Source organism: Nerophis lumbriciformis, linkage group LG28, assembly GCF_033978685.3.
Source record: "Nerophis lumbriciformis linkage group LG28, RoL_Nlum_v2.1, whole genome shotgun sequence".
Classification (NCBI taxonomy): Eukaryota; Metazoa; Chordata; class Actinopteri; order Syngnathiformes; family Syngnathidae; genus Nerophis; species Nerophis lumbriciformis.
This window is the reverse complement of record NC_084575.2, coordinates 9,201,991-9,228,324: the sequence shown is the minus strand read 5'-3', so window position 1 is coordinate 9,228,324 and position 26,334 is coordinate 9,201,991. Positions and strand designations below refer to the sequence as shown.

The window sequence follows — 26,334 nt, the reverse complement described above, 5'->3', positions numbered from 1 at the left end:
ATCGGCTTTGGCAACGTGTGCGCCAACACGGACGCCGAGAAGATCTTCTCCATCTGCACCATGCTCATTGATGGTATGCCGGACGCCTCATATGGAATAACGTGATTGGGCAGGCACGCTGTTTAAATCGTGGGAAAGCGTACGTGAAAAAAGGCTGTCCTCACTCAGGTCCGCATGGAGCTGGAGGGGGCGTGGCCGCCAAAATCGGGAGATTTTCGGGAGAATATTTGTCCCGGGAGGTTTTCGGGAGAGGCGCTGAATTTCGAGAGTCTCCCGGAAAATTCGGGAGGGTTGGCAAGTATGAGTCGGGGCGATAGCGAGGCGTCAGATGTCCGTGTCCAGGCGGGAGGTCGAGATCCAAGAGGCAGCTAGGGAAGCAAAGGAAACGCGGGAAGACGAGACACAGAGCTCGTAACGTGGAAACGGAGCTACGCTGCTGGAAGGGGCGACAAGGAAGAGATGAGACAACTGAGCACAACGGGTGAGAAAACACAGAGAGAAAGACTTGCATAGAGCTTGCTAGGTTCGGCTTACTGTACAGGACAGGTCGCTACGTTCTGGCATTGGATAGCAGGTTGTGCAGGCTTATGAAGGCAGGTCTTCTGATTCGCCACAGGTGCGCTGATTGCTGGTGATTGATTGCAGCCGCTTGCTGCCGCCGGACTGACACACGCCTGGTGCGCTCCTGGAAGTGCTCTCAGCGCCGCGCACACATGAATGCACACTGACGTGCGCCCGAGCTGTGACAACTGTGACCCTATGCTGTAGGGACTGGACTCTCACAAAGACAATTGTACTACAAAAAGTAGTAATTTGTGAGTTTCCTAAGACTTTCAGTCAACTCTGGTTATTCCTCGCAAAAGCCATTTCATTTAATTAAAAAATGCACACTGTAACCGTAACAGTATATTTGATGTTGTTGACCTATTATTAAATGTACAAAAAAGTACTCCACAAATGACAACAAAATAAATCACTACATATGGCTTTAAGTTCATTCAATTTCATAAATATTTGTAAAACTGTTGAGAAAAATACATTACCAATGATGCACCGCGTTTCCGGGAAAACCGGATGTACAACATGATTGGTTGACAAATAGTTCAAAAATAGTGCGCGAGGGGGGCTTGCTTGGTTTCACCCATTTTTTTCCGTCTGTTTGAACCTCGTCCTTGCTACTTAGTTTTCGTATTTCATTGTTGTCCACAATGTACAACGAAATGAAAGATATTGTTATCTAACGTAAGTATAAGTGCTGGCAGACTCCGGACACCGACTTTGAAGTAAGTCGCGGTTGACTGTCAGAACGTTAGCGTCGTGCTGCTGTGGTTTCTTGTCCTTAGCTAAACCAGCTAACTTTTCACAACTTCATTTTTAAAAAAGCGACTAAAGTGTTTTTACTTCTGTGTACAGACATCATGGGGTGTTTGAAGGTCGACGAGTACATCAAGCGGACAGCTTCAACAAACGAGACACAGCTATTATTCCAAGAACTAGAGGTTTGCATTTATAAAAAACTAAACTGGCAGATCAAATTGTATTTTATTATAAATGTTTCACGTTAAGAAGAGTCAACTGACGTTGATGATAATTTCTTTCACTACAAATAGCTGTCTGACTGCATTTTATTTGGTTGTTTATAAGCACTGTATATCACCATAGACCAGGGGTGTCAAACTCAAATACAGAGTGGGCCAAAATTTAAAACTGAACAAAGCCGCGGGCCAACGTTGAACAAATTAATTAATTTGTTAATTAATTAACTTTTAATAGGGACCCAAACAAGTTTTGGATTGAATATTGAACAAGCAAGGCTTATATAACTTAATAGTGACATGCAAAATCGAGTTTCAAATAATAATAATAATTCAAAAATATCAATGGCATATCAAATACAATTTCAATCAATCAATCAATCTTTATTTATATAGCCCTAAATCACAAGTGTCTCAAAGGGCTGCACAAGCCACAACGACATCCTCGGTACAAAGCCCACATACGGGCAAGGAAAAACTCACCCCAGTGGGACGTCGATGTGAATGACTATGAGAAACCTTGGAGAGGACCGCATATGTGGGTAACCCCCCCCCTCTAGGGGAGACCGAAAGCAATGGATGTCGAGTGGGTCTGACATAATATTGTGAGAGTCCAGTCCATAGTGGATCCAACATAATAGTAAGAGTCCAGTCCATAGTGGGGCCAGCAGGACACCATCCCGAGCGGAGACGGGTCAGCAGCGTAGAGATGTTCCCAGCCGATGCACAGGCGAGCGGTCCACCCCGGGTCCCGACTCTGGACAGCCAGCACTTCATCCATGGCCACCGGACCTGTGCCCCCCCCCCCTCAAGGAAAAGGGGAGCAGAGGAGAAAAGAAAAGAAACGGCAGATCAACTGGTCTAACAGGGGGGCTATTTAAAGGCTAGAGTATACAAATGAGTTTTAAGATGGGACTTAAATGCTTCTACTGAGGTAGCATCTCTAATTGTTACCGGGAGGGCATTCCATAGTACTGGAGCCCGAATAGAAAATGCTCTATAGCCCGCAGACTTTTTTTGGGCTCTGGGAATCACTAATAAGCCGGAGTTCTTTGAACGCAGATTTCTTGCCGGGACATATGGTACAATGCAATCGACAAGATAGGACGGAGCTAGACCGTGTAGTATTTTATACGTAAGTAGTAAAACCTTAAAGTCACTTCTTAAGTGCACAGGAAGCCAGTGCAGGTGAGCCAGTATAGGCGTAATATGATCAAACTTTCTTGTTCTTGTCAAAAGTCTAGCAGCCGCATTTTGTACCAACTGTAATTTTTTAATGCTAGACATAGGGAGACCCGAAAATAATACGTTACAGTAGTCGAGACGAGACGTAACGAACGCATGAATAATGATCTCAGCGTCGCTAGTGGATAAAATAGAACGAATTTTAGCGATATTACGGAGATGAAAGAAGGCCGTTTTAGTAACACTCTTAATGTGTGATTCAAACGAGAGAGTTGGGTCGAAGATAATACCCAGATTCTTTACTGAGTCGCCTTGTGTAATTGTTTGGTTGTCAAATGTTAAGGTGGTATTATTAAATAAATGTCGGTGTTTAGCAGGACCGATAATCAGCATTTCCGTTTTCTTGGCGTTGAGTTAAACATTGAATGCCTCTTTTCTATTTGCAGCCTTCTGAGGTAAATATCAACATTAACTTTTTCCACAGGCTAATACATTTGAAAATAAAATAACAATGAATAAACCAACCATTCAGGACTTTAAACTGATCAGTTTGCAACACACTGATCTAATCTGATGTGCCCAAGCCAGATACCTGGCATCTTGTCTTGGATGCTAGTTCATTAATGTCTGGGCTCAGGCTTTGAGCTGAGGCAACCTTCATTATCGAACGAAAGTGTTCATCAGTCATTATATCTCGTAGTCCACCCGGCACTGCCTTTAACGTCCTCTACGAGCTGTCGTCACGTCCGCTTTTCATCTATTCTAACAACGTGCCGGCCCAGTCAAGATATGTGTGGCTTCTGTACGCACACCCACGTGAATGCAAGCATACTTGATCAACAGCGATACAGGTTACACTGAAGGTGGCCGTATACACACACCTTGTAGCGTCCCGGAAGAGTTAGTGCTGCAAAGGGTTCTGGGTATTTGTTCTCCCGAAATGTGTTTGTCATTCTTGTTTGGTGTGGGTTCACAGTGTGGCGTATATTTCTAACAGTGTTAAAGTTGTTTATACGGCCACCCTCAGTGTAACCTGTATCGCTGTTGATCAAGTATGCGTTGCATTCACTTGTGTGTGCGTGCAGAAGCCGCACATATTATGTGACTGGGCCAGCACTCGTTGGACTAGATGAAAAGCGGACGTGCCGATTTTCGGGAGGGGCACTGAAATTTGGGAGTCTCTCGGGAGGGTTGGCAAGTATGAGAATTAGCCGCCGCTGTATATAATCGGTGGGCCAGCTCTAGTCTTAATTTGATATCGCCTCAAGGGCCAAGTGAAATTACACGGCGGGCCAGAGTTTGACACCCATGCCATAGACCTAAATGTAAAATGTTTTCCTTTCTTCTACATGGTCATTTTATGGCATCATTTTTAAACGCTTCTAAAGTTAAGATCAAACTCAACTTGTTTTACACTTTGCAGACTCGCGTTAAGAGTCGACAATGGCTTCAAGGCCGCACGAATTGTGACCGGGTCATCCGAGCCTGCAACCATCAACTTAGTGTTGGATCCCTGGACCCTGATCACATTAGCCAGCTGGTAAAACTTGTGGAGCTAGCCCTTCATGGCTTTGATATCTTCACTGTTACCCAAACCAGTCCGTTATACATGGAAAAGATCCTTTTCCACATTGTCAAGAACCTAAGACCGCTGCAAGTCCACAGTCTCAGTAGCCATGTTGCAGCATTGCTTTATGCTAGGCTTGCCTCAACACAACAGGTTTGTCCCACGTTTTTTTCTATTTTCACTACATTTATTCCCTCACCATTTTTAACAGTCTTCATCCTGCTTTGTCCTTAGGATGACAACTATTATGTTATTGTGCTGAGCTGCTTCACAACCCTCTGGAATGGACTTGCTGATGCTGCCATCCTCAATCCCAGAGACAAACTCCGCTACCAGTTTCAAGCCCTGCGCTTCCTTCTGTTGTCGGAAACAAAGAGTGACAATCCTTCCATCTCCAAAGCTCCTGCGTATGCAGAAAATGCTATCAGTGAATTTTCAAGAAGCTGTGACGCAACAAGTGAAGACGTCGCTTTGTTTCTTGTTCAAGAAATGCACACATTTTTACCTAGATGTTGGCCATGTGGTCAAGACTGCCTGGATGATGAATCTAAGCATTACATTATTACATCAAGGGTTTATACTCTACTTGAAATGGTGCTCGTTATAATTAAGATGCTATGTCAAGCTGGGCATTACAGTCCAGCCTCTGCATTTCTGAACGTAATTAGGGGCAAGATCAGAAATGTTGGAACAAGTCAGGCCGCAGCTCTGGAGCTCGGAAAATGGGCAATACTAATCTCTACGGTGACCGCTCCAGAGAAAATTGAACAGGTTTTGAAAAAGTGTGCCATGACTCTGAGGACTCTTCCCCAGGATGTCGATGACCGGGAAGCTCACTGTGTCCTGGAAGGATGTGGACTGGTGATGTGGGCTTTGAAAAGTAGCCACACAAAGGGATTAAGTGGACCTGTGCTGCTGAGCTGCTTTTCTTTTCTCAAGGAGCACCAAAACCACATTATAAGGATCCGTCAAAAGGTTAGCGCTGACAAAACTCTTTGTTCGCCATCATTTCCCTGTCGCATTTCAGCAAGCATTTAATATCTTTTTGAAGTTACGGGCACTTCATGTTGTCCCGATTTTACAAAAAAAAATTTTGGTTACACTCATTAAACGATTAATCGAAGCAACGGAATATAAATCAAATCCTTTTTTTTATCATTGCAGCCTTACCATACATACCACCCGCCGACAAATCTAGTGTCCAGACCGTTAAAGAAGTAAAGTTGGAAACAAATCTTTCATATAAATTTGGATCGCTGCACTCTCATACAGATTTGCCACGGCAGAAATGTAGCAGACAAAAATCACGTGTTAAAAGTTGTAATACAGATTTTGTACACGTCTAATTACGCACAGACTGATATACATTTGCAAATTGTTTTGCTTTAATAGAACTTGCATGCTGTGTGTATTGCTCTCGTCAAACTGTCGGTGCTACTATACACCAAAACTCAAATAATTGACAGAAGAAAGTTTATTTGTATTTCTAAGTGAGATGCTCATAAAAATGGATTCACATCCTTATTGCAATTATTATTTTGATTCTAAATCGATAAAAAAACAATGTATTTTTAGAAAAGTGTTTAGGCCATCTTTGCGCTTATTCGCTGCATGTGTACGTCAGCAGCCTAGAAGATCTTTTGTAATCTGTTTTTAAAAGGTTTTATTATACCAAACAATATATTGTTAGTATCAATTCTGAGTTGAATTGTGAGTTGTAATATTCCCATTCCTAATTTCCAAAGCACATTTGTTTTTCTTTTCATGTTTTTCCTCATTTTGTCTCCCACAACGACCATCAAAAAAGGACATTAAACAACCGACATGGCTAATCAGTTGATATTGTGTACCGCCGCCACGCCACTATTGTCTAAATAGCTGGCAACCAGGGAAACATTCATTTCCAAGTGTGTTCTTAACATATTGTAACATTTTAATTTCCCAAAGGTTTATAGTCTTGATGTACTGCTTTATGGAAGAATGAAAAATGTGTTTTCTTGATTTTCAGAGCACGACAATCCAAAGTGGTTGCAGCAGACTGCATGAGACCCTTTGTTTTAGTTTTTACCAAGGCTTTCAGTTTGCCAATAATAGCTTGGTTGAATCACAGGTGAAGTGCTTCTTTCTTTCGTAAAGCTGTAACTCCGCAACATTTCTTTGTGTGTTCATTGTTTGGGTTTGTCTTTCTCCAAGCTGGAGGATGGCGATACTTTGACCAAAGTGATGCTCTGTTGCCAAGCCCTAGCTGGACGCATGATGACAGAACTCCACACACTGTCAAACGAAACTCAATTAGTCAAAGGAGGTACAGTAGGTCTTTACTGTGAATTGTGACAAGCTTGTTATATGGACAGATTATTTTATCTGCCCCCTTCTCCATGCAGTAGTTGCGGTGAGCAACTTAGCCCGTGGGTTGTACAAATGGAGTCTGTACGACCAGGCCTTCACACTCGTTGAGATCCTGTGTCAGGATCTAGGCAAGACCTGCCCCGCCTCCCTCCCTGTTGATCGGGTATGCTCTTTTGTAGTCCATCACTACCTTTATTTGAAGTGCACTGCTGTGGAGTGCACTGCTTGTTCACGAGTGAGGGAAGAGTGGATCGTGAGATCGACAGGCGGATCGGTGCGGCGTCTTCAGTAATGCGGACGCTGTATCGATCCGTTGTGGTGAAGAAGGAGCTGAGCCGGAAGGCAAAGCTCTCAATTTACCGGTCGATCTACGTTCCCATCCTCACCTATGGTCATGAGCTTTGGGTTATGACCGAAAGGACAAGATCACGGATACAAGCGGCCGAAATGAGTTTCCTCCGCCGGGTGGCGGGGCTCTCCCTTAGAGATAGGGTGAGAAGCTCTGTCATCCGGGGGGAGCTCAAAGTAAAGCCGCTGCTCCTCCACATCGAGAGGAGCCAGATGAGGTGGTTCGGGCATCTAGTCAGGATGCCACCCGAGCGCCTCCCTAGGGAGTTGTTTAGGGCACGTCCGACCGGTAGGAGGCCACGAGGAAGACCCAGGACACGTTGGGAAGACTATGTCTCCCGGCTGGCCTGGGAACGCCTCGGGATCCCCCGGGAGGAGCTGGACGAAGTGGCTGGGGAGAGGGAAGTCTGGGCTTCCCTGCTTAGGCTGCTGCCCCCGCGACCCGACCTTGGATAAGCGGAAGAAGATGGATGGATGCTGTGGAGTAATTCTTAATTTCCACGTTTCCCAGTTGAACCAACTCTTCTCGCTAGCCGTGCAGGCGTCTCGAAAAGCAGGACACTTGGAGCGCGCGCTAGACTGGGTGATCCTGTGGCTGAAGGCCCTGGGGGACAAATTCAAATTGTATATGGCAGAACCAATCTCTTTGTGGGTGAAAGCAAAGATGGATGCATCATATAATTCTGAGGAGGACATACGACTCAGGTGTGCGCAAGATTTTAAAAAAAATGCCCTACCTAAATAGGTTCGATTTGATCTAAACTAGAGCTCGTTGGTTATATCCTCACAGGACAATACGTGATGGTTTTGGTTCTGGCACTCTGGAGGAAGAAGTAATGCTGTGTCTTTTGGATGAGGAGCTACGTGCCTATAAAGAGGAGCAAGGCGACACCTTTCACGAGCAGTACAACACGCTTTGCGATTTGCTTGATATCTGTCATGAGGAGAGTTCCCACACCTATCTGCGTGCCGTCTACCTCTGCGAAATGGCCCAGGTCGTTTGTTTTCAGGATTTCAGTGAACAGACTGATTGGTAAGAGTTATACTGTAGTTTTGGGGTGGCCCTTTCATTATATTTTTTATAATTTATTTTTCTTCTCTGTACTTTCTAGTACTCCCGTTGATTTTACCCATGAAGCTTTACGCCTCTTGGAAGAGGAACCAGAGACTCCTGAAAATGCCGACCAGCTGAAAGACTCCAAAGCTCACGCTTTGCTTTGGCTCTACATTTGTACACTCGAAAATAATCTTCAGAAGGTGAGTGACAACTTTGTTGATAACACAATAAGGGTTGAACAATAATTATCAGGCCATTATTAGGAATTGTGACTTGACACTGATAATCCGGTGCAAATAAAAAAAAGCTATGGTAACTGATTTTAAAAATGCTCCAATGAGACAAGACTACCCATTCTGTTTGGGGGGGAAAAAATCAAGCGCTCCTACCTTGTAGGAGGTTCCAAACTGCCCCAAACTCATAGAACTTCACAGTGTAAGCAAACATCGTGTCTTTACTCTTTCTGAGGAAGGCATACTGCCCGTACCAAATGCCGCTCTCATTCATTTGAGTTCCACAGCCAATGTGTGTATGCCTGAGCAGGCTAAACTATCAATCATGAACGCCAAGACGTGACTGAAAAGCACCAGAACAAACTGGATTGCTTCCCCCAGCAGCCCGATGCTACTAATAGCTGCCCAGAGATGCAACAAAGCAGCTGACCCGGAGATAAACTTGACCGCTGCGATATCAGAGATGCAGAAGACACTGGACTCTGTCGGCTAGAATAACACCCGAACCCACAGTTTCTACCTCTAAGCTGCCGCTGTTTGCTTTCAAAATACGACATAATCGCCTCACTCCTGCATACATTACCAGATGGAAATTAGGACATAAACCTCACAGATTTATGGATGTCATGTTGACTCTACCATAACAGTGATGTAATCTTTGGTTAGGACAAATGTACAGGTACATATTGTCAAATTCACTATTGTTTGAGTCTTTCTTACCTCCAAATGTTTACAAGCTAGAGTCAAATCTACATTTAAAAAATGTATAAATATAAAAAAAGGCATTGGTCTTGAGAACTAGGTAGTTATCTGTATCGACTCAAAACTAAATGTATCATAGATCCCTCAACACAAGAAGTAATTGAGATCTGAAATGCAGTCCAAAATGAACTGGTTTGCTAATGCATCATAGCAATTCTTAGTAGCCACACATACAGTATGCTCTCTGTGGTGTTTGATCTGTGTCTTGTCTTACTAGGCCACTGAGAGGGATATGAAGCTTCAGGAGTTGCGTCGGCAGTCTCCATGTGAACAAAATCCTGGTGGGACCAACGATTTAGATTATGAAGACAAGCAGAAGAATAAGGACAACATCTCGCTGTATGATGACCTGCATTTCAGCTTGGCTGCACACAACAGTATGCATATTTTTCTAAATATATAATCCTGTGAATTTCAATTCATATGTATTTTATTATTATGAATCAGCAGTTTATGAAAGGAATTTGAACCATTTGGTTGACCTGACGGGCTTCACGGTGGCAGAGGGGTTAGTGCATCTGCCTCACAATACGAAGGTCTTGAGTAGTCTTGGGTTCAATCCCGGGCTCGGGATCTTTCTGTGTGGAGTTTGCATGTTCTCCCCGTGACTGCGTGGGTTCCCTCCGGGTACTCCGGCTTCCTCCCACTTCCAAAGACATGCACCTGGGGATAAGTTGATTGGCAACACTAAATTGGCCCTAGTGTGTGGATGTGAGTGTGAATGTTGTCTGTCTATCTGTGTTGGCCCTGCGATGAGGTGGCGACTTGTCCAGGGTGTACCCCGCCTTCCGCCCGATTGTAGCTGAGATAGGCTCCAGCGACCCCAAAGGGAATAAGCGGTAGAAAATGGATGGATGGATGGTTGACCTGACACGGTTTGGAGGGTTTGTCGTTCGGATTATGTTTTTTTACTACTCCGTTTGAAGCTTGTGTGTGTGTGTGTGTGTGTGTGTGTGTGTGTGTGTGTGTGTGTGTGTGTGTGTGTGTGTGTGTGTGTGTGTGTGTGTGTGTGTGTGTGTGTGTGTGTGTGTGTGTGTGTGTGTGTGTGTGTGTGTGTGTGTGTGTGTGTGTGTGTGTGTGTGTGTGTGTGTGTGTGTGTGTGTGTGTGTGTGTGTGTGTGTGTGTGTGTGTGTGTGTGTGTGTGTGTGTGTGTAGTTCGGATCACACACATCATATGTGAGGTGAAAGAGAAGCAGGAGTTGTGGAGGCATTCGTGTTAAAAAAAAAAACCATTGCGGGCTGAATCAGCCAAATAAAGGATGTGTCTATGTCATTGTAAAAGTCTGCTGTATCGAAGCATTATAAATGTGTATTTAAAATGTTCTAGCTTTTGCCTAAATGTCGAAAGTACGACGAGGTGTTGTTTAAACAACAATCATTTTAATAAAACGAAAAACATGCCTAATCAACTACAACGATGTCACTTAAAGTGCATACTTTCCCTTCTGTCTTTCTCACGCTCATCCAATCACCAGTCACGACACATTGAGTGACTCTCAAACTGTTGGAAAATACAACTATAAATCAGAAATAAATGATTATAGCTATAACTGCAGGTTTTCTCCACACCGGTTCTTAAAAAATGTCTGTCTATGCTAGTGAAGTTAAAAAAATGTTTTTAAAAGTCAGTGTCTCTGTAGAACAGAACTTTACCCCAAATAATAATGAAGACCATTGTTGCAAAGTATCGATCTTAGACAAAAGTGTGTGGAATGAGCTCTACTGGGTTGTAAACACCAAATGTTGCAGCACTGTAACTGTACATGATGCAATTGATAAATCTAGGAAAATGGTATTGCTGGATTTTTAGGATACATGGTATTGTGGGGTGTTAAAATAAAGATGTACACTGAACCGAAAACCGTGACCATGAACCATTTTTTTAATGGTTCCACCTCTAATATACATACACTGTATACTATTTATAGATATGTGCATTTTCCATATCACTAGTCGACTTGTCCAGGGTGTACCCCACCTTTCGCCCGAATGCAGCTGAGATAGGCTCCAGCACCCTTCGCGACCCCGAAAGGGACATGTGGTAGAAAATGGATGGAAATGATTAGTCGTAATTAGGGTAACCTAAACATACATAGATAATACAGTGTATATACATTATTTATTTCTTGTTTATATATTTATTTTTACCACACTTTTTGATTATTTGCTAACAGTATTGTGCCAACCTTTGGAAAAAGCACTCAGTGAGTGGGCTGCCTTTCTGCACACTCCGGTTCTGCCCTCTGTGAAGAACCCAAAGCAGACCTGCATTTCTATTGAGCTCACTGCATCGCTCTTCAGACTCATGGGAAAGGTAAGAATGTCAAGTTTTTCATCTCTCTTCTCTAACTAAACTTTCTTCCAACACCTTATTATAATTACCACCTGTATAGGTTGAATATAGTTGATGAAAGTTATCGGTTACTGGATAGAGAAACTGATATTCCTAACATTGTATAAGAGTGTTCCTTGGTTTACAATATTTCGTGGTTAAGGATGCGCTCTCTTGAGTTAATTTAAAAAGTAATTTTGGTCGGTGAACACTAGACTGGCTCAAGAACTCGTTACAACACACGTTATGTTTCAAATGGTCGTAACAACTACCGACTGTGGTTGTGCCATACAAATGATATAAAGTGGGCCAACGATGGAGCGTTTATTACTATCATCAAAATGCATGTTAATATAATTTTTGCTATACTACATCGATTGTACTGTTATCGTATTTATAATTGAAGGATTTAGTGTTCCAACCCACCACAAACTAGCTGAGACTGAATAAAAAGTGTTTCTGCAGGTTGCAACTAAATGATGCAGTCCATTTTGCCCCTCAAATGCTTTACGATACGATGTATCAAAATTCCATTCCACATACAGTATTTGGTCACATTTAAAAAAAAAACAGTGAATTTTATTTAGAACATGTTAAAACTTAAAGGGGAACTGCACTTTTTTTTTAATTTTGCCTGTCGTTCACAATCATTATGAAAGACAAGCAGACAAATGTATGTACTGTCGTTGTATGGTGATGTGCTGCGTGTATCACGATCAATATTAAAGTGTGACCCACTTGATGGACAGTTGTGTGTTTGGTCCAGCTGGGTAAGCACTCCATTTATGTTGAAATAGCATGGCTTCAAGTTCACATTTTGTAGCTTTTGAGTCACTCCCTTTCTCAGGTTCCTGCTGCTCCAATGTCTCACCCTTCCTTTGTGCTGACTTCTAAAAGCAGTAGTTAATCCTGCATATATTCAGCTTTTATCATCTTTAAAATCCTAAAAAGAAAAATATGTGTTCTTGTTTCTCATAATGATTGTGAGCAATAGGCAAAATTCCCCCAAAAATGTGCAGTTCCCCTTTAACAAGCACACATTTTTGCTCAAGTGATCAACTGTCCAAAAGGAGTGAGAATAAGCAGAGCTGGTCTGGTCCCACCTCTGTGCCATAAGTGTCATTCCTGAATGGATTTATTATGACCCTCTCCTGTCTAGTGTTTGTCATGTTCAAACCACTGCATGTTTTAATGTGTCTTGATAAAATTCTGCATTTATAGCCTCTAAAGTCTTTGGAGGCCTATCAACTTGCCATCAAGCTTTATCGCCAACTTGCCAACACCCAGGGAGTTTCACGCTCCCTGTGTCAGTCAGCCAGCCTCCTCTTGGAATTGGGTTCCACTGAACTGGCTTTGGTAATGCACATTTTTTCCATCCTTTGATTAAATAAAAAGTCATACATTGTCATTTATGATATTACTTAAATTATGTTTTTCAGGGCCAGATTGAACAAGCAGAGAAAAATACTTCTGATGAAACAACTGAAGATCTTTCCACTCTCTCCCTGATGCTGATTTTACTGAAAGCTCAGTATTGTTACAGTACTGGACAGGTAAGTCACAGACATCTTGGCTGTACTTGCATGAATGTGATGTATATTTTTAAATCACATTTCCAGGTGGATCGTGGTGTAGAGTATCTGTGTGAGGTGCTTAAAGAGACCAATGAGCAGCGGTGTAGTAAGAGTTGGTATTTGCTGCGAGCTCAAGCACTTCAGATCTGCAGCTCCTACCTCAGTTTGGACACAACTTCACTGCCACAAAGCCAACGGAGCTGCATCACACAGCTAGGTGTGTTGTAACTATTGTTTTTTGTTTTTTTATTAAAAATGACAGCTTTATCGAATTTGGGGTCTTTGTTTTTCTACTTCAGGTTTAAAAAGCCCGGATTTTGCTTTACATGAAAGCCTCAAGCTTCTCAACAGACTGCTGCTCACTTTAGTGGGGAAAGACTTGTATGGAACGACTATAAATGTCTCAGGTGTGCGTGGCAAAAGTATGTTGGGAATGGGACTATGGACAATGGGACTACCAAAAAATACAAACATTTCTAATGATTGTGCCCCCCCCCCCCCCCCTTTTATCGGCAGGACATAACATTGAATTTAAATGGCGACTGCTGTCGGAACTTTTGAACTGCTCCATGAAAATGATTGTGATGAGAACCAACTGTGGTGCCGTCAATGATGCCAGACTCCAGTGTCAAGAAGCCTTGAAACTGGCCACCAAGTTACAAGCGCTCAGCCAGTAAGTACTTGCGCTAAATACTCTGACCAAAGTTTTTAAAAAGCACCATCCTAAAAACACAAGTTCATGTCACACTTCCTTCTGTAGTCTGAATTGCTTATCGTCAAAACATCTTTCACCAGACATTCCCTGATTAAATTAAAACTTAACACATCTTACAACTAATTGTGACAAAGAGGTGTATGAAAAATACATTGTGACCTTCAGGTTACACAAATGCACGGAGAAAAAGAACATTGCCATGGCACAAGGGCAGTGTTTGGAGTGATTTATGGTCTCGCTCACCTGTTAAAATTCTGCATGACGCCATTGCATCCGTATTTTTTTTAAAATCCTTTCGTAAGTGAAGATTTCTCCTATGTGTGGATATGCGACACGGGCATGCGCTCGTTAACGGACACAAAAAATGTAAGCCAATCCAATGTTTAGTCATTGCAACTTTTCTTTAAAGCCACTAATGATAATATAAGCTAACCAGTGGTGTTCTGGTTATAAAAATGGATTAGATTTGTATCGCGCTTTTCTTGACACCCAATACGCTTTTATATTGAGACCCAAGAACCCGTTAATCATTCTCGCCACTGTCAGACTACAATGTTGGTGCGCTGCATTTGTAGTCTCAGCTGCAACTTTTTAAGGTTAACAATTGTTATAATAAACACATTGTGTAAAAGCGTCAAAGACCAATACTCATGAGCTGAATATTTACAGTTTGACATTAAAAAATACAGTCTTCTCTCCTTAAGTTCAACTGTTTTACACAAGAGAAGACTATGTAGGTAAGCCAAATTCTGTAAATTCCCATATAAATTTCGGAGACGGCGCTCTATGGCGGCAAGATAAATATGCCAACTAACCCCGTTCTCTCGCTGATGTCCTCATACATTTACAACTGTGTGTCCTTGCTAAATCACAGGATATTTTTCTGAAACGTTTAAGTTTCCAGAATCCACATGCATTTTACATTTCTATTTTGCTATTCATACTTATGTTTTTCTATTTTAGTTGTGCCGAGCTGTGGGTGATTAAAGCTGAGTTGGAATTAATGCAGGGAGAGCGAGAAGAAACTGGATTTGATCTAGACAAAGTCAGGAATCTTTTGGAACATTGTACAGGTAAGGCTAAAACAACAGTCACAGATCAGTTGAGGTTGCTACATTAAGACATCTAAAATGTTCCTTTTTTTAAAATTAAGTCTCTAATTGGATTGTGCGATATACAAAACCCAAATCCAGTGAAGTTGGCACGTTGTGTAATTCGTAAATAAAAAACGAATACAATGATTTGCAAATCCTTTTCAACTTATATCCAATTGAATAGACTGCAAAGACAAGATATTTAATGTTTGAACTGAGAAACGTAATTTTTTTTTGCAAATAATCATTAACTCAGAATTTATTGGCAGCAACACATTGCAAAAAATTTGGCAGAGGGGCATTTTTACCATTGCGTTACATGGCCTTTCCTTTTAACAACACTCAGTAAACGTTTGGAAACTGAGGAGACCAATTTTTGCAGCTTTTCTGGTGGAATTCTTTCCCATTCTTTCTTGATGTACAGCTTAAGTTGTTCAACAGTCCGGGGGTCTCCGTTGTCATATTTTAGGCTTCATATTGCATCACACATTTTCAATGGGAGACAGGTCTAGACTACAGGCAGGCCAGATTAGTACCCGCACTCATTTACTGTGAAGCTTCGCTTTTGTAACACGTGGCTTGGCGTTGTCTTGCTGAAATAAGCAGGGGTGTCCATGATAACGTTGCTTGGATAGCAACATATGTTGCACCAAAACCTGTATGTACCTTTCAGGATTAATGGTGCCTTCACAGATGTGTAAGTTACCCATGCCTTGGGCACTAATACACCCCCATACCATCACAGATGCTGGCTTTCGTACTTTGCTCCTAGAACAATCCGGATGGCTCTTTTCCTCTTTGTGCCGTAGGACACGATGTCCACAGTTTCCAAAAACAATTTGAATTGTGGACTTGTCAGACCACAAAACACTTTTCCACTTTGCATCAGTCCATCTTCGATGAGCTCGGGCCCAGCGAAGCAGGCGGCGTTTCTGGGTGTTGTTGATAAATGGTTTTGGCTTTGCATAGTAGAGTTTTAACTTGCACTTACAGATGTAAGTGTACTTACAGAACTGTAGTTACTGACAGTGGTTTTCTGAAGTGCTCCTGAGCCCATGTGGTGATATCCTTTACACACTGATGTTGGTTTTTGATGCAGACGCCTGAGAGATTGAAGGTCACAGGCATTCAATGTTACGTGCAGTGATTTCTCCAGATTTTCTGAACCTTTTGATGATATTAATGACCGTAGATGGTGAAATCTCTAAATTCCTTGCAATAGCTAGATGAGAAATGTTGTTCTTAAACTGTTCGACAATTTGCTCACGCATTTGTTGACAAAGTGGTGACCCTCGCCCCATCCTTGTTTGTGAATGACTGAGCATTTCATGGAATGTACTTTTATACCCAATCATGGCACCCACCTATTCCCAATTAGCCTGTTCACCTGTGGGATATTCAAAATAAGTGTTTGATGAGCATTCCTCAACTTTCTCAGTCTTTTTTGCCACTTGTGCCAGCTTTTTTGAAACATGTTGCAGGCATCAAATTCCAAATTAGCTAATATTTGCAAAAAATAAGTTTTCCATTTTGAACGTTAGGTATCTTGTCTTTGCAATGTATTCAATTGAATACAGGTTGAAAAGGATTTGCAAATAATTGTATTCTGTTTTTATTTACGATTTACACAACGTGCCAGCTTTGGTGGTTTTGGGTTTTGTAGAATATATTATATAAATTGTACACATTTGGTGTATACATTTGATAAACAGCTTTGTCCTGCAAATTTGACAGCTACAAGCAAAAGACAAGCATCCCCCACGCAATGTGGTGTTCTCGCAAGCAGTTAATGTACAAACCCCGTTTCCATATGAGTTGGGGAATTGTGTTAGATGTAAATATAAACGGAATACAATGATTTGCAAATCCTTTTTAACCCATATTCAATTGAATGGACTACAAAGACAAGATATTTGATGTTCAAACTCATAAACCTTTTTTTTTTTTTTTTTTTTGCAAATAATAATTAACTTAGAATTTCATGGCTGAAACACGTGCCAAAGTAGTTTTAACAACACTCAATAAAAGATTGGGAATTGAGGAAACTAATTGTTGAAGATTTGAAAGTGGAATTCTTTCCCATTCTTGTTTTATGTAGAGCTTCAGTCGTTCAACAGTCCGGGGTCTCCGCTGTTGTATTTTACGCTTCATAATGCGCCACACATTTTCGATGGGAGACAGGTCTGGACTGCAGGCGGTCCAGGAAAGTACCCGCACTCTTTTTTTACGAAGCCACGCTGTTGTAACACGTGCTGAATGTGGCTTGGCATTGTCTTGCTGAAATAAGCAGGGGCGTCCATGAAAAAGACGGCGCTTAGATGGCGCAGCATATGTTGTTCCAAAACCTGTATGTACCTTTCAGCATTAATGGTGCCTTCACAGATGTGTAAGTTACCCATGCCTTGGGCACTAATGCACCCCCATACCATCACAGATGCTGGCTTTCGAACTTTGCGTCGATAACAGTCTGGATGGTTCGCTTCCCCTTTGGCCTGGATGACACGATGTTGAATATTTCCAAAAACAATTTGAAATGTGGACTCCTCAGAACACTTTTCCACTTTGCATCAGTCCATCTTTGATGATCTCGGGCCCAGAGAAGCCGGCGGCGTTTCTGGATGTTGTTGATAAATGGCTTTGGCTTTGCATAGTAGAGCTTTAACTTGCACTTACAGATGTAGCGCCCAACTGTATTTAGTGACAGTGGTTTTCTGAAGTGTTCCTGAGCCCATGTGGTGATATCCTTTAGAGATGTCGGTTTTTGATACAGTGCCGTCTGAGGGATCGAAGGTCACGGTCATTCAATGTTGGTTCCCGACCATGCCGCTTACGTGGAGTGATTTCTCCAGATTCTCTGAACCTTTTGATATTATGGACTGTAGATGTTGAAATCCCTAAATTTCTTGCAATTGCACTTTGAGAAACGTTGTTCTTAAACTGTTTGACTATTTGCTCACGCAGTTGTGGACAAAGGGGTGTACCTCGCCCCATCCTTTCTTGTGAAAGACTGAGCATTTTTTGGGAAGCTGTTTTTATACCCAATCATGGCACCCACCTGTTCCCAATTAGCCTGCACACCTGTGGGATGTTCCAAATAAGTGTTTGATGAGCATTCCTCAACTTTATCAGTATTTATTGCCATCTTTCCCAACTTCTTTGTCACGTGTTGCTGGCATCAAATTCTAAAGTTAATTATTATTTGCAAAAAAAAAAAAGTTTATCAGTTTGAACATCAAATATGTTGTCTTTGTAGCATATTCAACTGAATATGGGTTGAAAGTGATTTGCAAATCATTGTATTCCGTTAATATTTACATCTAACACAATTTCCCAACTCATGAAAACGGGGTTTGTAACTGTCCACAGTGCAAAGCCACTTTAAGTCAGCAATCCTCGCCTCCATGATGGCATATAAACTACATTTCTTACAAGGATCGTTATCACTAGAGGATGAGGAATAGCTTAACTTGCTACACTAACTTATCGTATTTTTCGGAGTATAAGTCGCACCTGCCGAAAAGGCATAATAAAGAAGGAAAAAAACATATAAGTTGCACTGGAGGCCAGCCAAACTATGAAAAAAAACTGCGACTTATAGTCCGAAAAATACGGTAGTAGGAAGATCCTCTATGCCAGTGGTGCCCATTACGTTGATCGCGAGCTACCGGTCGATCGCGGAGGGTGTCTCAGCCAAAAAATAGACCTAAAAATGAGCGCTCAGCAATCTTCACCAATATGTCACTTTCTTCACTTGATTGACATTCACGCCAACCGAGGGCCTTGACGCTGACTGCTGCGAGATCATCATTAATAAAAAATGACGGACAGGAAGGCGAGAAACACTTTTTATTTCAACAGACTCGCGCCGTACCTGCTGTCAAAACTCTAAAGACCGACTGCACAGTTCCTGTCTTCACAATAAAAGCGCTGCTCCATCCTGCCTGCGCTAACAAAATAAGAGTCTTAGATAGCCGGCGAGCACAAGCTAGCAAGACACGGAGTTGTCGTCAATATATTGCTTGTAAAGTGTGTAAAAAGGAGTATGCAAGCTGGACAAATAAGATGCCAAAAAGCAACCACTTTCATGTGTTAATGGACAGAAAGGAGGACTTTTTTTTCTCCTATATGAAAATTTGGCCGTTATCATCACTACTGTCTGATTCCAATCAATGCAAGTCATGAGAATCAGGTAATACACCAACTTATATTTTTGTCTTCATGAAAGAAAGGAGTCTATATGTGTTAAACATGTTTGTATTATCATTAAACACATTTAACTTGTTAACAAAAACGTCTCTTTCATAAATAAATAAATATAAATGATATATATGAATGAGGTAGATCCCCTCGACTTGGTCAATTGAAAAGTAGCTTGCCTGCAGAAAAAGTGTGGGCACCCCTGCTCTATGCTAACCGCAAGCTAGAGCTCTCAGTGGTTAGATCAAAATCTTTTATTATCAAAAAATATTTTGTCGTATTTATTCAATAAATACAGGAGGGCTTGAGGGGGAAAAATGAATATTTAAATCTGAGCCAATATTAGGAAATAATTTAAGTATTTAATATTATTACAGTGCCATCCTGTGTTTTTGTCAGATTTATGATTGTGATAAAAAATGTTATCAAAATAAATAATGTTTAACATTTTAAATTTCTGAAGTACCACTGGTATGACAAGTACTGCCCCTTTAACTACTCTGTATTAGAAGGATCGATGCCCAAGTCTCGCCCAAAACTAATAAAGTATTCAAACCGTAGAATAAGTGTTTATTACATTTGAACAGAAGTGTAGATACAACAATGTTACAACAGAAAGTAACCAAATAGTAAATGAATAAGTTTGATTAAATAATACAACTGGAAATGACCCAATATGTCACTGCATATGTCAGCAGCCAAATTAGGAGCCTTTGTAACATGTTTTGAAATGTTATTATCATTTACATACCAAACAATATTTTATCGCAAGAGTTACAAGATATATCACTATATAGATTTTAGGCCTTATCGCCCATCCCGAGTCTCTAATTCGCTCTTTCTTGCTTCTTCAGATTTTCCAGACACAAAGTGCAAGTCGAAAGTAAAATTCAAACCAAGAAAAGGTCGTCCTATGCAGAAAGTTCCGTCTCCATCGCCTGTCCTAAAAGATGACCTTAAGGGCATCCTCAGTACGAGGTGGACTGTCAAAGAACCAATACTGCAGGATGAGGGAAGCTCTCCGCGTCTGAAAGCCGTTCCACGTCGTTGGCTGTCATGCCTCACACACAAATTCGCCTGCGAGTGTCCCTGCTGCTCGGAACCACTTTTGAGCCGCGTCGCAGCCCGCTGGGCAGCTGCGGAGGCTATGTTTCTCCAAACGGACCTTTCAGAAGCCAAAGTGGGCTTTAAACTTTACTTGGTCACATTAGTTCGCTGTAAGACGATCACTGCCAAACTTCAGACTAAATTAGCTGAAATATTCCTCATGCCTTTACCTATCAAAAGCTCCCCTAAACCCTTCCTAATGCAAGATGTGGTGGGCAGTGTCTACCTTCACATGGCTTTTTCTAGTCTCGAACCAGGGCATAGGAGGTTCTATAGCATATGGAAAGTTCTTAAAGCCGGTTTAGCATTTGCCGAGTCAGTCCCCTCACCAGAACTCAGAACTCTAACCGCTAGTTTGATGGCAATCAAAGCTTTGGCTTCATTGGTCGCCATGTGTGCCAAAAAGGACTGCAGAATAGAGGAACTCTTCTCTGAAGTGTGGACCTGGAAGGCACCAACACATTTGAATGAACTTAAATGGGACAATAAAACGGCACTGCACCAACCCTCACTCAAGGAGCCTAAAAGTTTGTCTGTTTCGAAAAAGAAAAAGCCGACAAATGTCAAGGTGGACGAGCCAAGGAGCCACCGAACAAGGACCACAGTTAAAGAGAAGGGCCTGGTTCCCAAAACTCCGGTGATGATTTCCGTGACTCCAGTGGTCAAGTCCAAGTTTTCAGCGAGGGAACTTAGTGCTTTTGACTTCAACACAATAGATCCTACATTACCCTATACGCCAGTTCAGAAGGCGAAAGCCCCTAAATCTGTGCAAAAGACACAGAGAACTGCCTGTAAGCTTCAGTTTCAAGTTTTTGATGAGTTCTTGCCAGGTCAAGACAAAGCTCAGATAGTGCCTGCCGCTCCACGACGTACAAAGAAGTCTCGCTTCCAGGTAGGCATCTAATGAAATGATTACATAACTTGCTGCCATTTTTGTTACAACTAACAACAATTTCAACTGTCCTACTAAAGGTGGAGTTCAGTGATGAGAGTGATTCAGAGAACAATACCCTGAAAGAGCCAAATAAGAAAAATCCCAAAAAGAGAGCCACCCCGAGACAAGCCGCACTCCAAAGTAAAGCTGTCTCTGTTACCCCTGCGGAGAAGATCCTCCCTACCAGGCAGACTAGGCGCAAGAAGACCGTTGCACTACCGCGGGACACTTCTTCAGAAGATGAAAGTCTGACCTATAAGCCCGCAACAAGACGAGGAAGACCTAGAAATGTGGCCAGCAACAGCGTGGAGTTGGAGGAGGGGCCAGAGAAAATGAGGGCCATTGAGGAGGAATCGGATGAAATTCTTGACCTGAGCATTGAGTATTTAAGGACGTCGGACAATGAGACCAAGGACTGTCCTGCTTCAGGTAAAGTCAATTATGTGCTACACACCTGCTGGATAGATTATCAGTTGCAAATAACTTATGGTGAAAGTGAGACATTCCATCAGGAACTCTGAATTTAGTTCTTCTGAAAAGGTGTACATTTCACTGACGGGCAGGGATGTCCAAAGTGTGGGCCAAAGGCCATTTTAGTTTTTTTCCCTAACCATGCCAATAATTTCTTGCTTTTCGAGACCGTGAAATATTTTTATTTGTTTGTCCTGACAAATGCCAGTATCTTCAGCAATTGTAAAGTGCTGGTTATCCATTGTCATCATTTTAGTGATGAAATCACTGATCGCTTTATCCCTCTGGACATCTCTGGCAAACATTTTGCACTTTTAAATCTCTGCGGCTGACTTTGGGTCATTTTTTTCTTTTTTTAGCAACACTGCTTTCAAAACACTGTCGTAGGGATGGTGGCATGTAAGGTGCCTGATAAGGTTTGGTGTTTTGGAACTTTTCCCCTCCTCGGAACGTTTGCAGATCATTTAGTGCAAGTAGCATGTGAAAAGTCTTCCTCTGAAACATTGAAAAAAGTACCTCATGATCGCTATGAAAAATTCAGGCTTACAGTGTGACAAGCAGGAGACAATTAACGCTTGGGATTAGCGCATATTAACCTTGTTCTCGCTCCTGGGTGGGTGTAAGGAACAGTTTAACTCTGCCTATCCCGGTTACGTCCCCACCTCATCGCTGCCACCACAGCCTGGGAGGGCAATAGACTACAGACTGTGGTGAAGTAGGCCCGCTTCATTGTGTGAAGAAGCCTACGGTACATATTTTCGTTGTGTTTTCCGCTCCATTTGCTGAATGGCGTTATACCTGTATATCTCAATATTTTTTACGTAAAGTAAAAACAAAACAGTCCTACTTACCTACAGTCCTGCTTACCTCAGATACTAAGTATGTCATTATTATTAGTAAGTCAATATTTTGACTTGGTAATTTACTAAGTGAAAATAATGACTTACTAAGTGAAAATAATGACTTACTAAGTCAAATTAAGAAGCGTTTACAATAAGCGTTTGAAAAAAAGAGTTAAAAGTGGGGCCACATGCTGACATATGCTCAACTCATGATGCTTAATTTATTACAGCATTTGGGAAGCCTGTAGTTGATTTTTATTATGTAAATGTTATATTTTTATCAACATGTGATAGCAGGAACCCTGCCATTCAAAACTAGGCTGCTACATTACTAACGATTAATGTAACTAGCTGAAAAAATAACACATTAGCAATAGGAGAGACTATTCATCCCTGAACACCGTGGAGTTCATGTAGGCTTTTTGATGCAGTTACATTATTATATGAACTATCAGAGACAGCTTCAGGAAACTCTTCATTTAACATAATGACGTTTTTTGCTGCTTCAACACAGCTCAATCAACACAGAAAAAGGTCAAGTGAAATAACTTAGTTGTTAATAATGCTTGTCTTTCTCTCAGACACAGGGCTTTGCTGTCCGTTTCATGTGGGGCGCACAGTGAGCTAACGTTTCGCTAAAAGCTAATTAGCCTTCACCTCAAGGACTGCGACCGCTTATGTTTCTAGAACGTCAACGGGCTCATAGTGATGTTACTAGCAGTTGAGTTGGAGAGGACTGAGAGGTGTTTATCATTTGGGGAGAGTCCGCTGCCTTATGCTCACCTGCTAAACACCTATCTGCTCACCCCACCGTCTCTCCTCTCTGCCTGCCTGAGCACTGACTCCATGCGCTCTGAATACGCACTACTGATTGGCTGTTACCGCTTTCTGAAACAAACTTATAGCATAAAGATGTGTCAGCACTAACCAATTAATACGACTCCGCCTCATGACCTCTTACAAAGCTGAGATGCAGGCTGTTTTACGTAGTATAACGTCTTCGCATCTACAAGTTGAATTAGACTTTTGAGAAAATTTAAAAGATCAAAACAGCCCCTTGCCTCCTTTTGTTTAATCAGTTAGTGTGTTTAATCACTTGGCACTGATGCAAGTGGACCATAACAGCCACAGGTGAAATCACTGGACTGAATTCATGCTGAGCCTTTAGCAGATAAACTAACAAATGTTGAACATATCACACAACACTTTTCTTTGAAGGGTTGGGGCAATGTGGACTGTAATGACCTCAAGTGAAATGACTGCTGGGTTTATGTTGAGCACTTAACAGATCAACTCTGAAGCATGATGAAAACATAACGCACGACTGGTATTTTTTACAAGCATTAGCATAACGTGTAAATGTTATTCTGTGTTGGCCCTGCGATGAGGGGGCGACTTGTTCAGGGTGTACCCCGCCTTCCGTCCGAAGGCAGCTGGGTTAAGCCACAGCCACCCCCTTTACCCCGAGAAGAACAAGCGGTAGAAAATGGGTGGATTGATGGGTAGATAGCGTAGCATTCTAAGGAAATGTAAAAGTAGAGGCTTATCAATTGTAAAATGAGTGCCTATGTAAAGATATAGCAACAAACTGTTTGTCAATAATTTAATCACACTTATACATGTTGTTTTCTCTTAAGAAATCGAGTTTGAGGTCTTGCGGAGAGATTGGTTTTGCGGTTTGGAGAGTGGTGACTTGCTTGACCAGAGGAGCGGAAGTAAAGTGAAAGGATCTCAAACTCATCTTCCTCACTCGGATGAAAAGCCAGGTAAGGCTTTATAGATGCCATTAATTTATAAAAATAAAAAAATATATATATATATATTTTTTTTTTTTTTTTTTTTTTTTTTTTTTTAAATACAAAATAGCCATTAGTTTCAAGAGACAAAATATTCTGCTGCTATAAATATATACTGTAAGTGGAGTGTTACTTTGTTATTCTGTATTGTGTGAAATCTAGATAGTGTAAAACCTTTTTTCCTCATTGAGTTGAATAAACTTCAGAGCCTGAATTTAGAGTATTACCTATATAGCGATGACCTATATGAGTCTGACTACAATCACATTAAGTATATAGAAATAACGAGTGAAACAATGACGTATTAAAACTACTGGACAAACCAAATGTAATTCATATAACTCTAAAACGTCTTGGTACCAATAAGTCTCGCTCATCCCTTTATTAATCCCAATTAACATGATATCGCGATTCTTTGGGACTATTTTTTTCACACAAAGGCACACTTTCAGAGGCTTATTTTTTGTTTTGTTTTTAGAAATCACACTTTTTTTAATATTGGATTCCACATTGTTTTACTGCTTCTAAGAAACATGCAGTGGTCTTTCGGTTTTTCTTCATGGTAGGTCCCGGAAAGACAGTTGATGGGTCGACTTTTTTAAAAGAAATGACTAGAAAGACTAAAAATAATCAATTAAGGCAAAAACATTCAACAATGTTTTCATGCACATAATAAAGAAGAGTAAATTACTTAATGCAATCCTCACACGAGTGCTAAATGAAAGCAGTGAGACTTAAACCAGGGCACTGCAGCCAATTCAGATCGCAAGGATTGCTTGAGGAGTGAGGAAAGCGAGGATGTAGCGTCAGCCTTTGTCAGTGTTAAATGGCAGCATCTGTTTGATGCAGCTTGTTAAATTACATTTAAAAAATGTTTGCTGTAGAAAATAAACTTATTATTTTTTGCATGTCAATTTTACAGTTAACGTGTAAGATTGTATGATATTCATACTTAACCATCTAATGTACCCCTTTTTCTTCTGATTTTTTTTCTCAGACTATCTTTCATTAGCGGATGTTCAAACATTACTTCGCTCGGCTTGGGTGACCCTTCAGCACTTCCCCGCTCCCACTGTTTTTCCAACAGTCTGTGCCTTCCTGGGACTATCAACAGGACAACAGGACCCAATGACTACCGCAATGCTTCATTCCCAGTCTTTGGGCATTACAAGCCGGCATCGCACCATTAGGTATTTAGCCAGCTGTGTCCTGTAAGTGCTTTCTTCATTTACACAATCACAAAGTCCTGTACTAGAAACTTTTGGTGTTAAAAGGTCATTTTTTTATTTTCTCTTTAAAGGAAGCTGAAAAATGCATCAAATGACCTAGCGGCTCAAATGGACCACCTCACTCTCGATGATTCCAGTAATATCTCTACGGGACAAAGATTGTCCCAGTTGGAGAACATCTTTGCCTTTCCCTCAGCAGACTCTTCAGCTTTCCCTGAAAGCCACTGCCAACAGTTTCTTGAACAAATTCAACAAATTCCATCTGGTAAAATATAGCTTTAGTGACTTGACTGTTAAGGCAAAAGCAGAAACTTGTGGTCATAGTGTTTGCTCTGCCACAGGTGTGACTGTGTGTGTGATGTCAGTGATTGGAGTAAAATCTCAGGAAATGGGTGAAAGCATCCTCCTGTCCCGTCTTCAAAGAGGATCTGCTCCTGTCACTGTGCACATTCCCACCTCCACAGAGCCGGTAAGGATAATAATATACGGTAGGTGTCTGTTGTGCGTGGTGCCATGGCCACACAAACGTGGATATTGAATAAAAAGTACTCCCACTCAGATGGTTAAAACAGCTCCTTTTGACAGTTTTAAAACCAATCTTTGTCCACATAGACATATTTACTCTCTGTAATTCTGTACAATCAGAAGCCTGCTGACTTGGGTCTTCCATTCTGATGCTTTCACTGAGAACCACATTGAGAATAATTGAAGCATGTGGATGGCCACTTTGATACCTTTTGTGCATTAGATGCAAATGTATGTCAATACAGAACTGGCCTTCAATTTGTGATTTTTATAATAGTCTGATACATTGTACTATTGTTTCCCTTTCAAAGCATGCAGCAAATATTTCTCACCCTTTACGTTTTCTGCAAAGGTGCCTTGCTACTGAAAGGACTGTCTGTTTTAAAAGGGGTATGTTTTGAGAAAAAAAAGAAGAGTAAATTGTTATAGATCAGCAAACTCTGCTTCTTTCTACTCCTTTTCAGACATGCTGTAATGAGCAA

At 41.4% G+C, this 26,334-nt stretch overlaps 1 protein-coding gene across 2 annotated transcripts in view; it reads left to right on the top strand.

Annotated features, from left to right (window-relative positions):
* The first annotated feature begins 1,124 nt into the window (after positions 1–1,124).
* The window catches only part of espl1 (extra spindle pole bodies like 1, separase), a 37,264-nt gene continuing 12,054 nt past the window's right edge, over positions 1,125–26,334 (top strand). The window contains exons 1-24 of one of the 2 annotated variants that reach the window (XM_061923560.1): positions 1,125–1,283; positions 1,414–1,499; positions 4,144–4,440; positions 4,522–5,262; positions 6,296–6,397; positions 6,481–6,592; positions 6,672–6,799; positions 7,496–7,689; positions 7,775–8,017; positions 8,097–8,241; positions 9,254–9,413; positions 11,211–11,350; positions 12,590–12,724; positions 12,808–12,921; positions 12,988–13,159; positions 13,242–13,349; positions 13,459–13,615; positions 14,621–14,730; positions 19,803–20,947; positions 21,028–21,418; positions 23,940–24,068; positions 25,096–25,309; positions 25,399–25,592; positions 25,669–25,796. In XM_061923560.1, the coding sequence (XP_061779544.1) occupies positions 1,419–1,499; positions 4,144–4,440; positions 4,522–5,262; positions 6,296–6,397; positions 6,481–6,592; positions 6,672–6,799; positions 7,496–7,689; positions 7,775–8,017; positions 8,097–8,241; positions 9,254–9,413; positions 11,211–11,350; positions 12,590–12,724; positions 12,808–12,921; positions 12,988–13,159; positions 13,242–13,349; positions 13,459–13,615; positions 14,621–14,730; positions 19,803–20,947; positions 21,028–21,418; positions 23,940–24,068; positions 25,096–25,309; positions 25,399–25,592; positions 25,669–25,796 (5,340 nt within the window). In that variant the 5' untranslated portion in view covers positions 1,125–1,283; positions 1,414–1,418. Of the gene's footprint in view, positions 1,284–1,413; positions 1,500–4,143; positions 4,441–4,521; positions 5,263–6,295; positions 6,398–6,480; positions 6,593–6,671; positions 6,800–7,495; positions 7,690–7,774; positions 8,018–8,096; positions 8,242–9,253; positions 9,414–11,210; positions 11,351–12,589; positions 12,725–12,807; positions 12,922–12,987; positions 13,160–13,241; positions 13,365–13,458; positions 13,616–14,620; positions 14,731–19,802; positions 20,948–21,027; positions 21,419–23,939; positions 24,069–25,095; positions 25,310–25,398; positions 25,593–25,668; positions 25,797–26,334 lie in introns of both variants that reach the window. The other variant, XM_061923558.1, reaches the window with a different exon arrangement.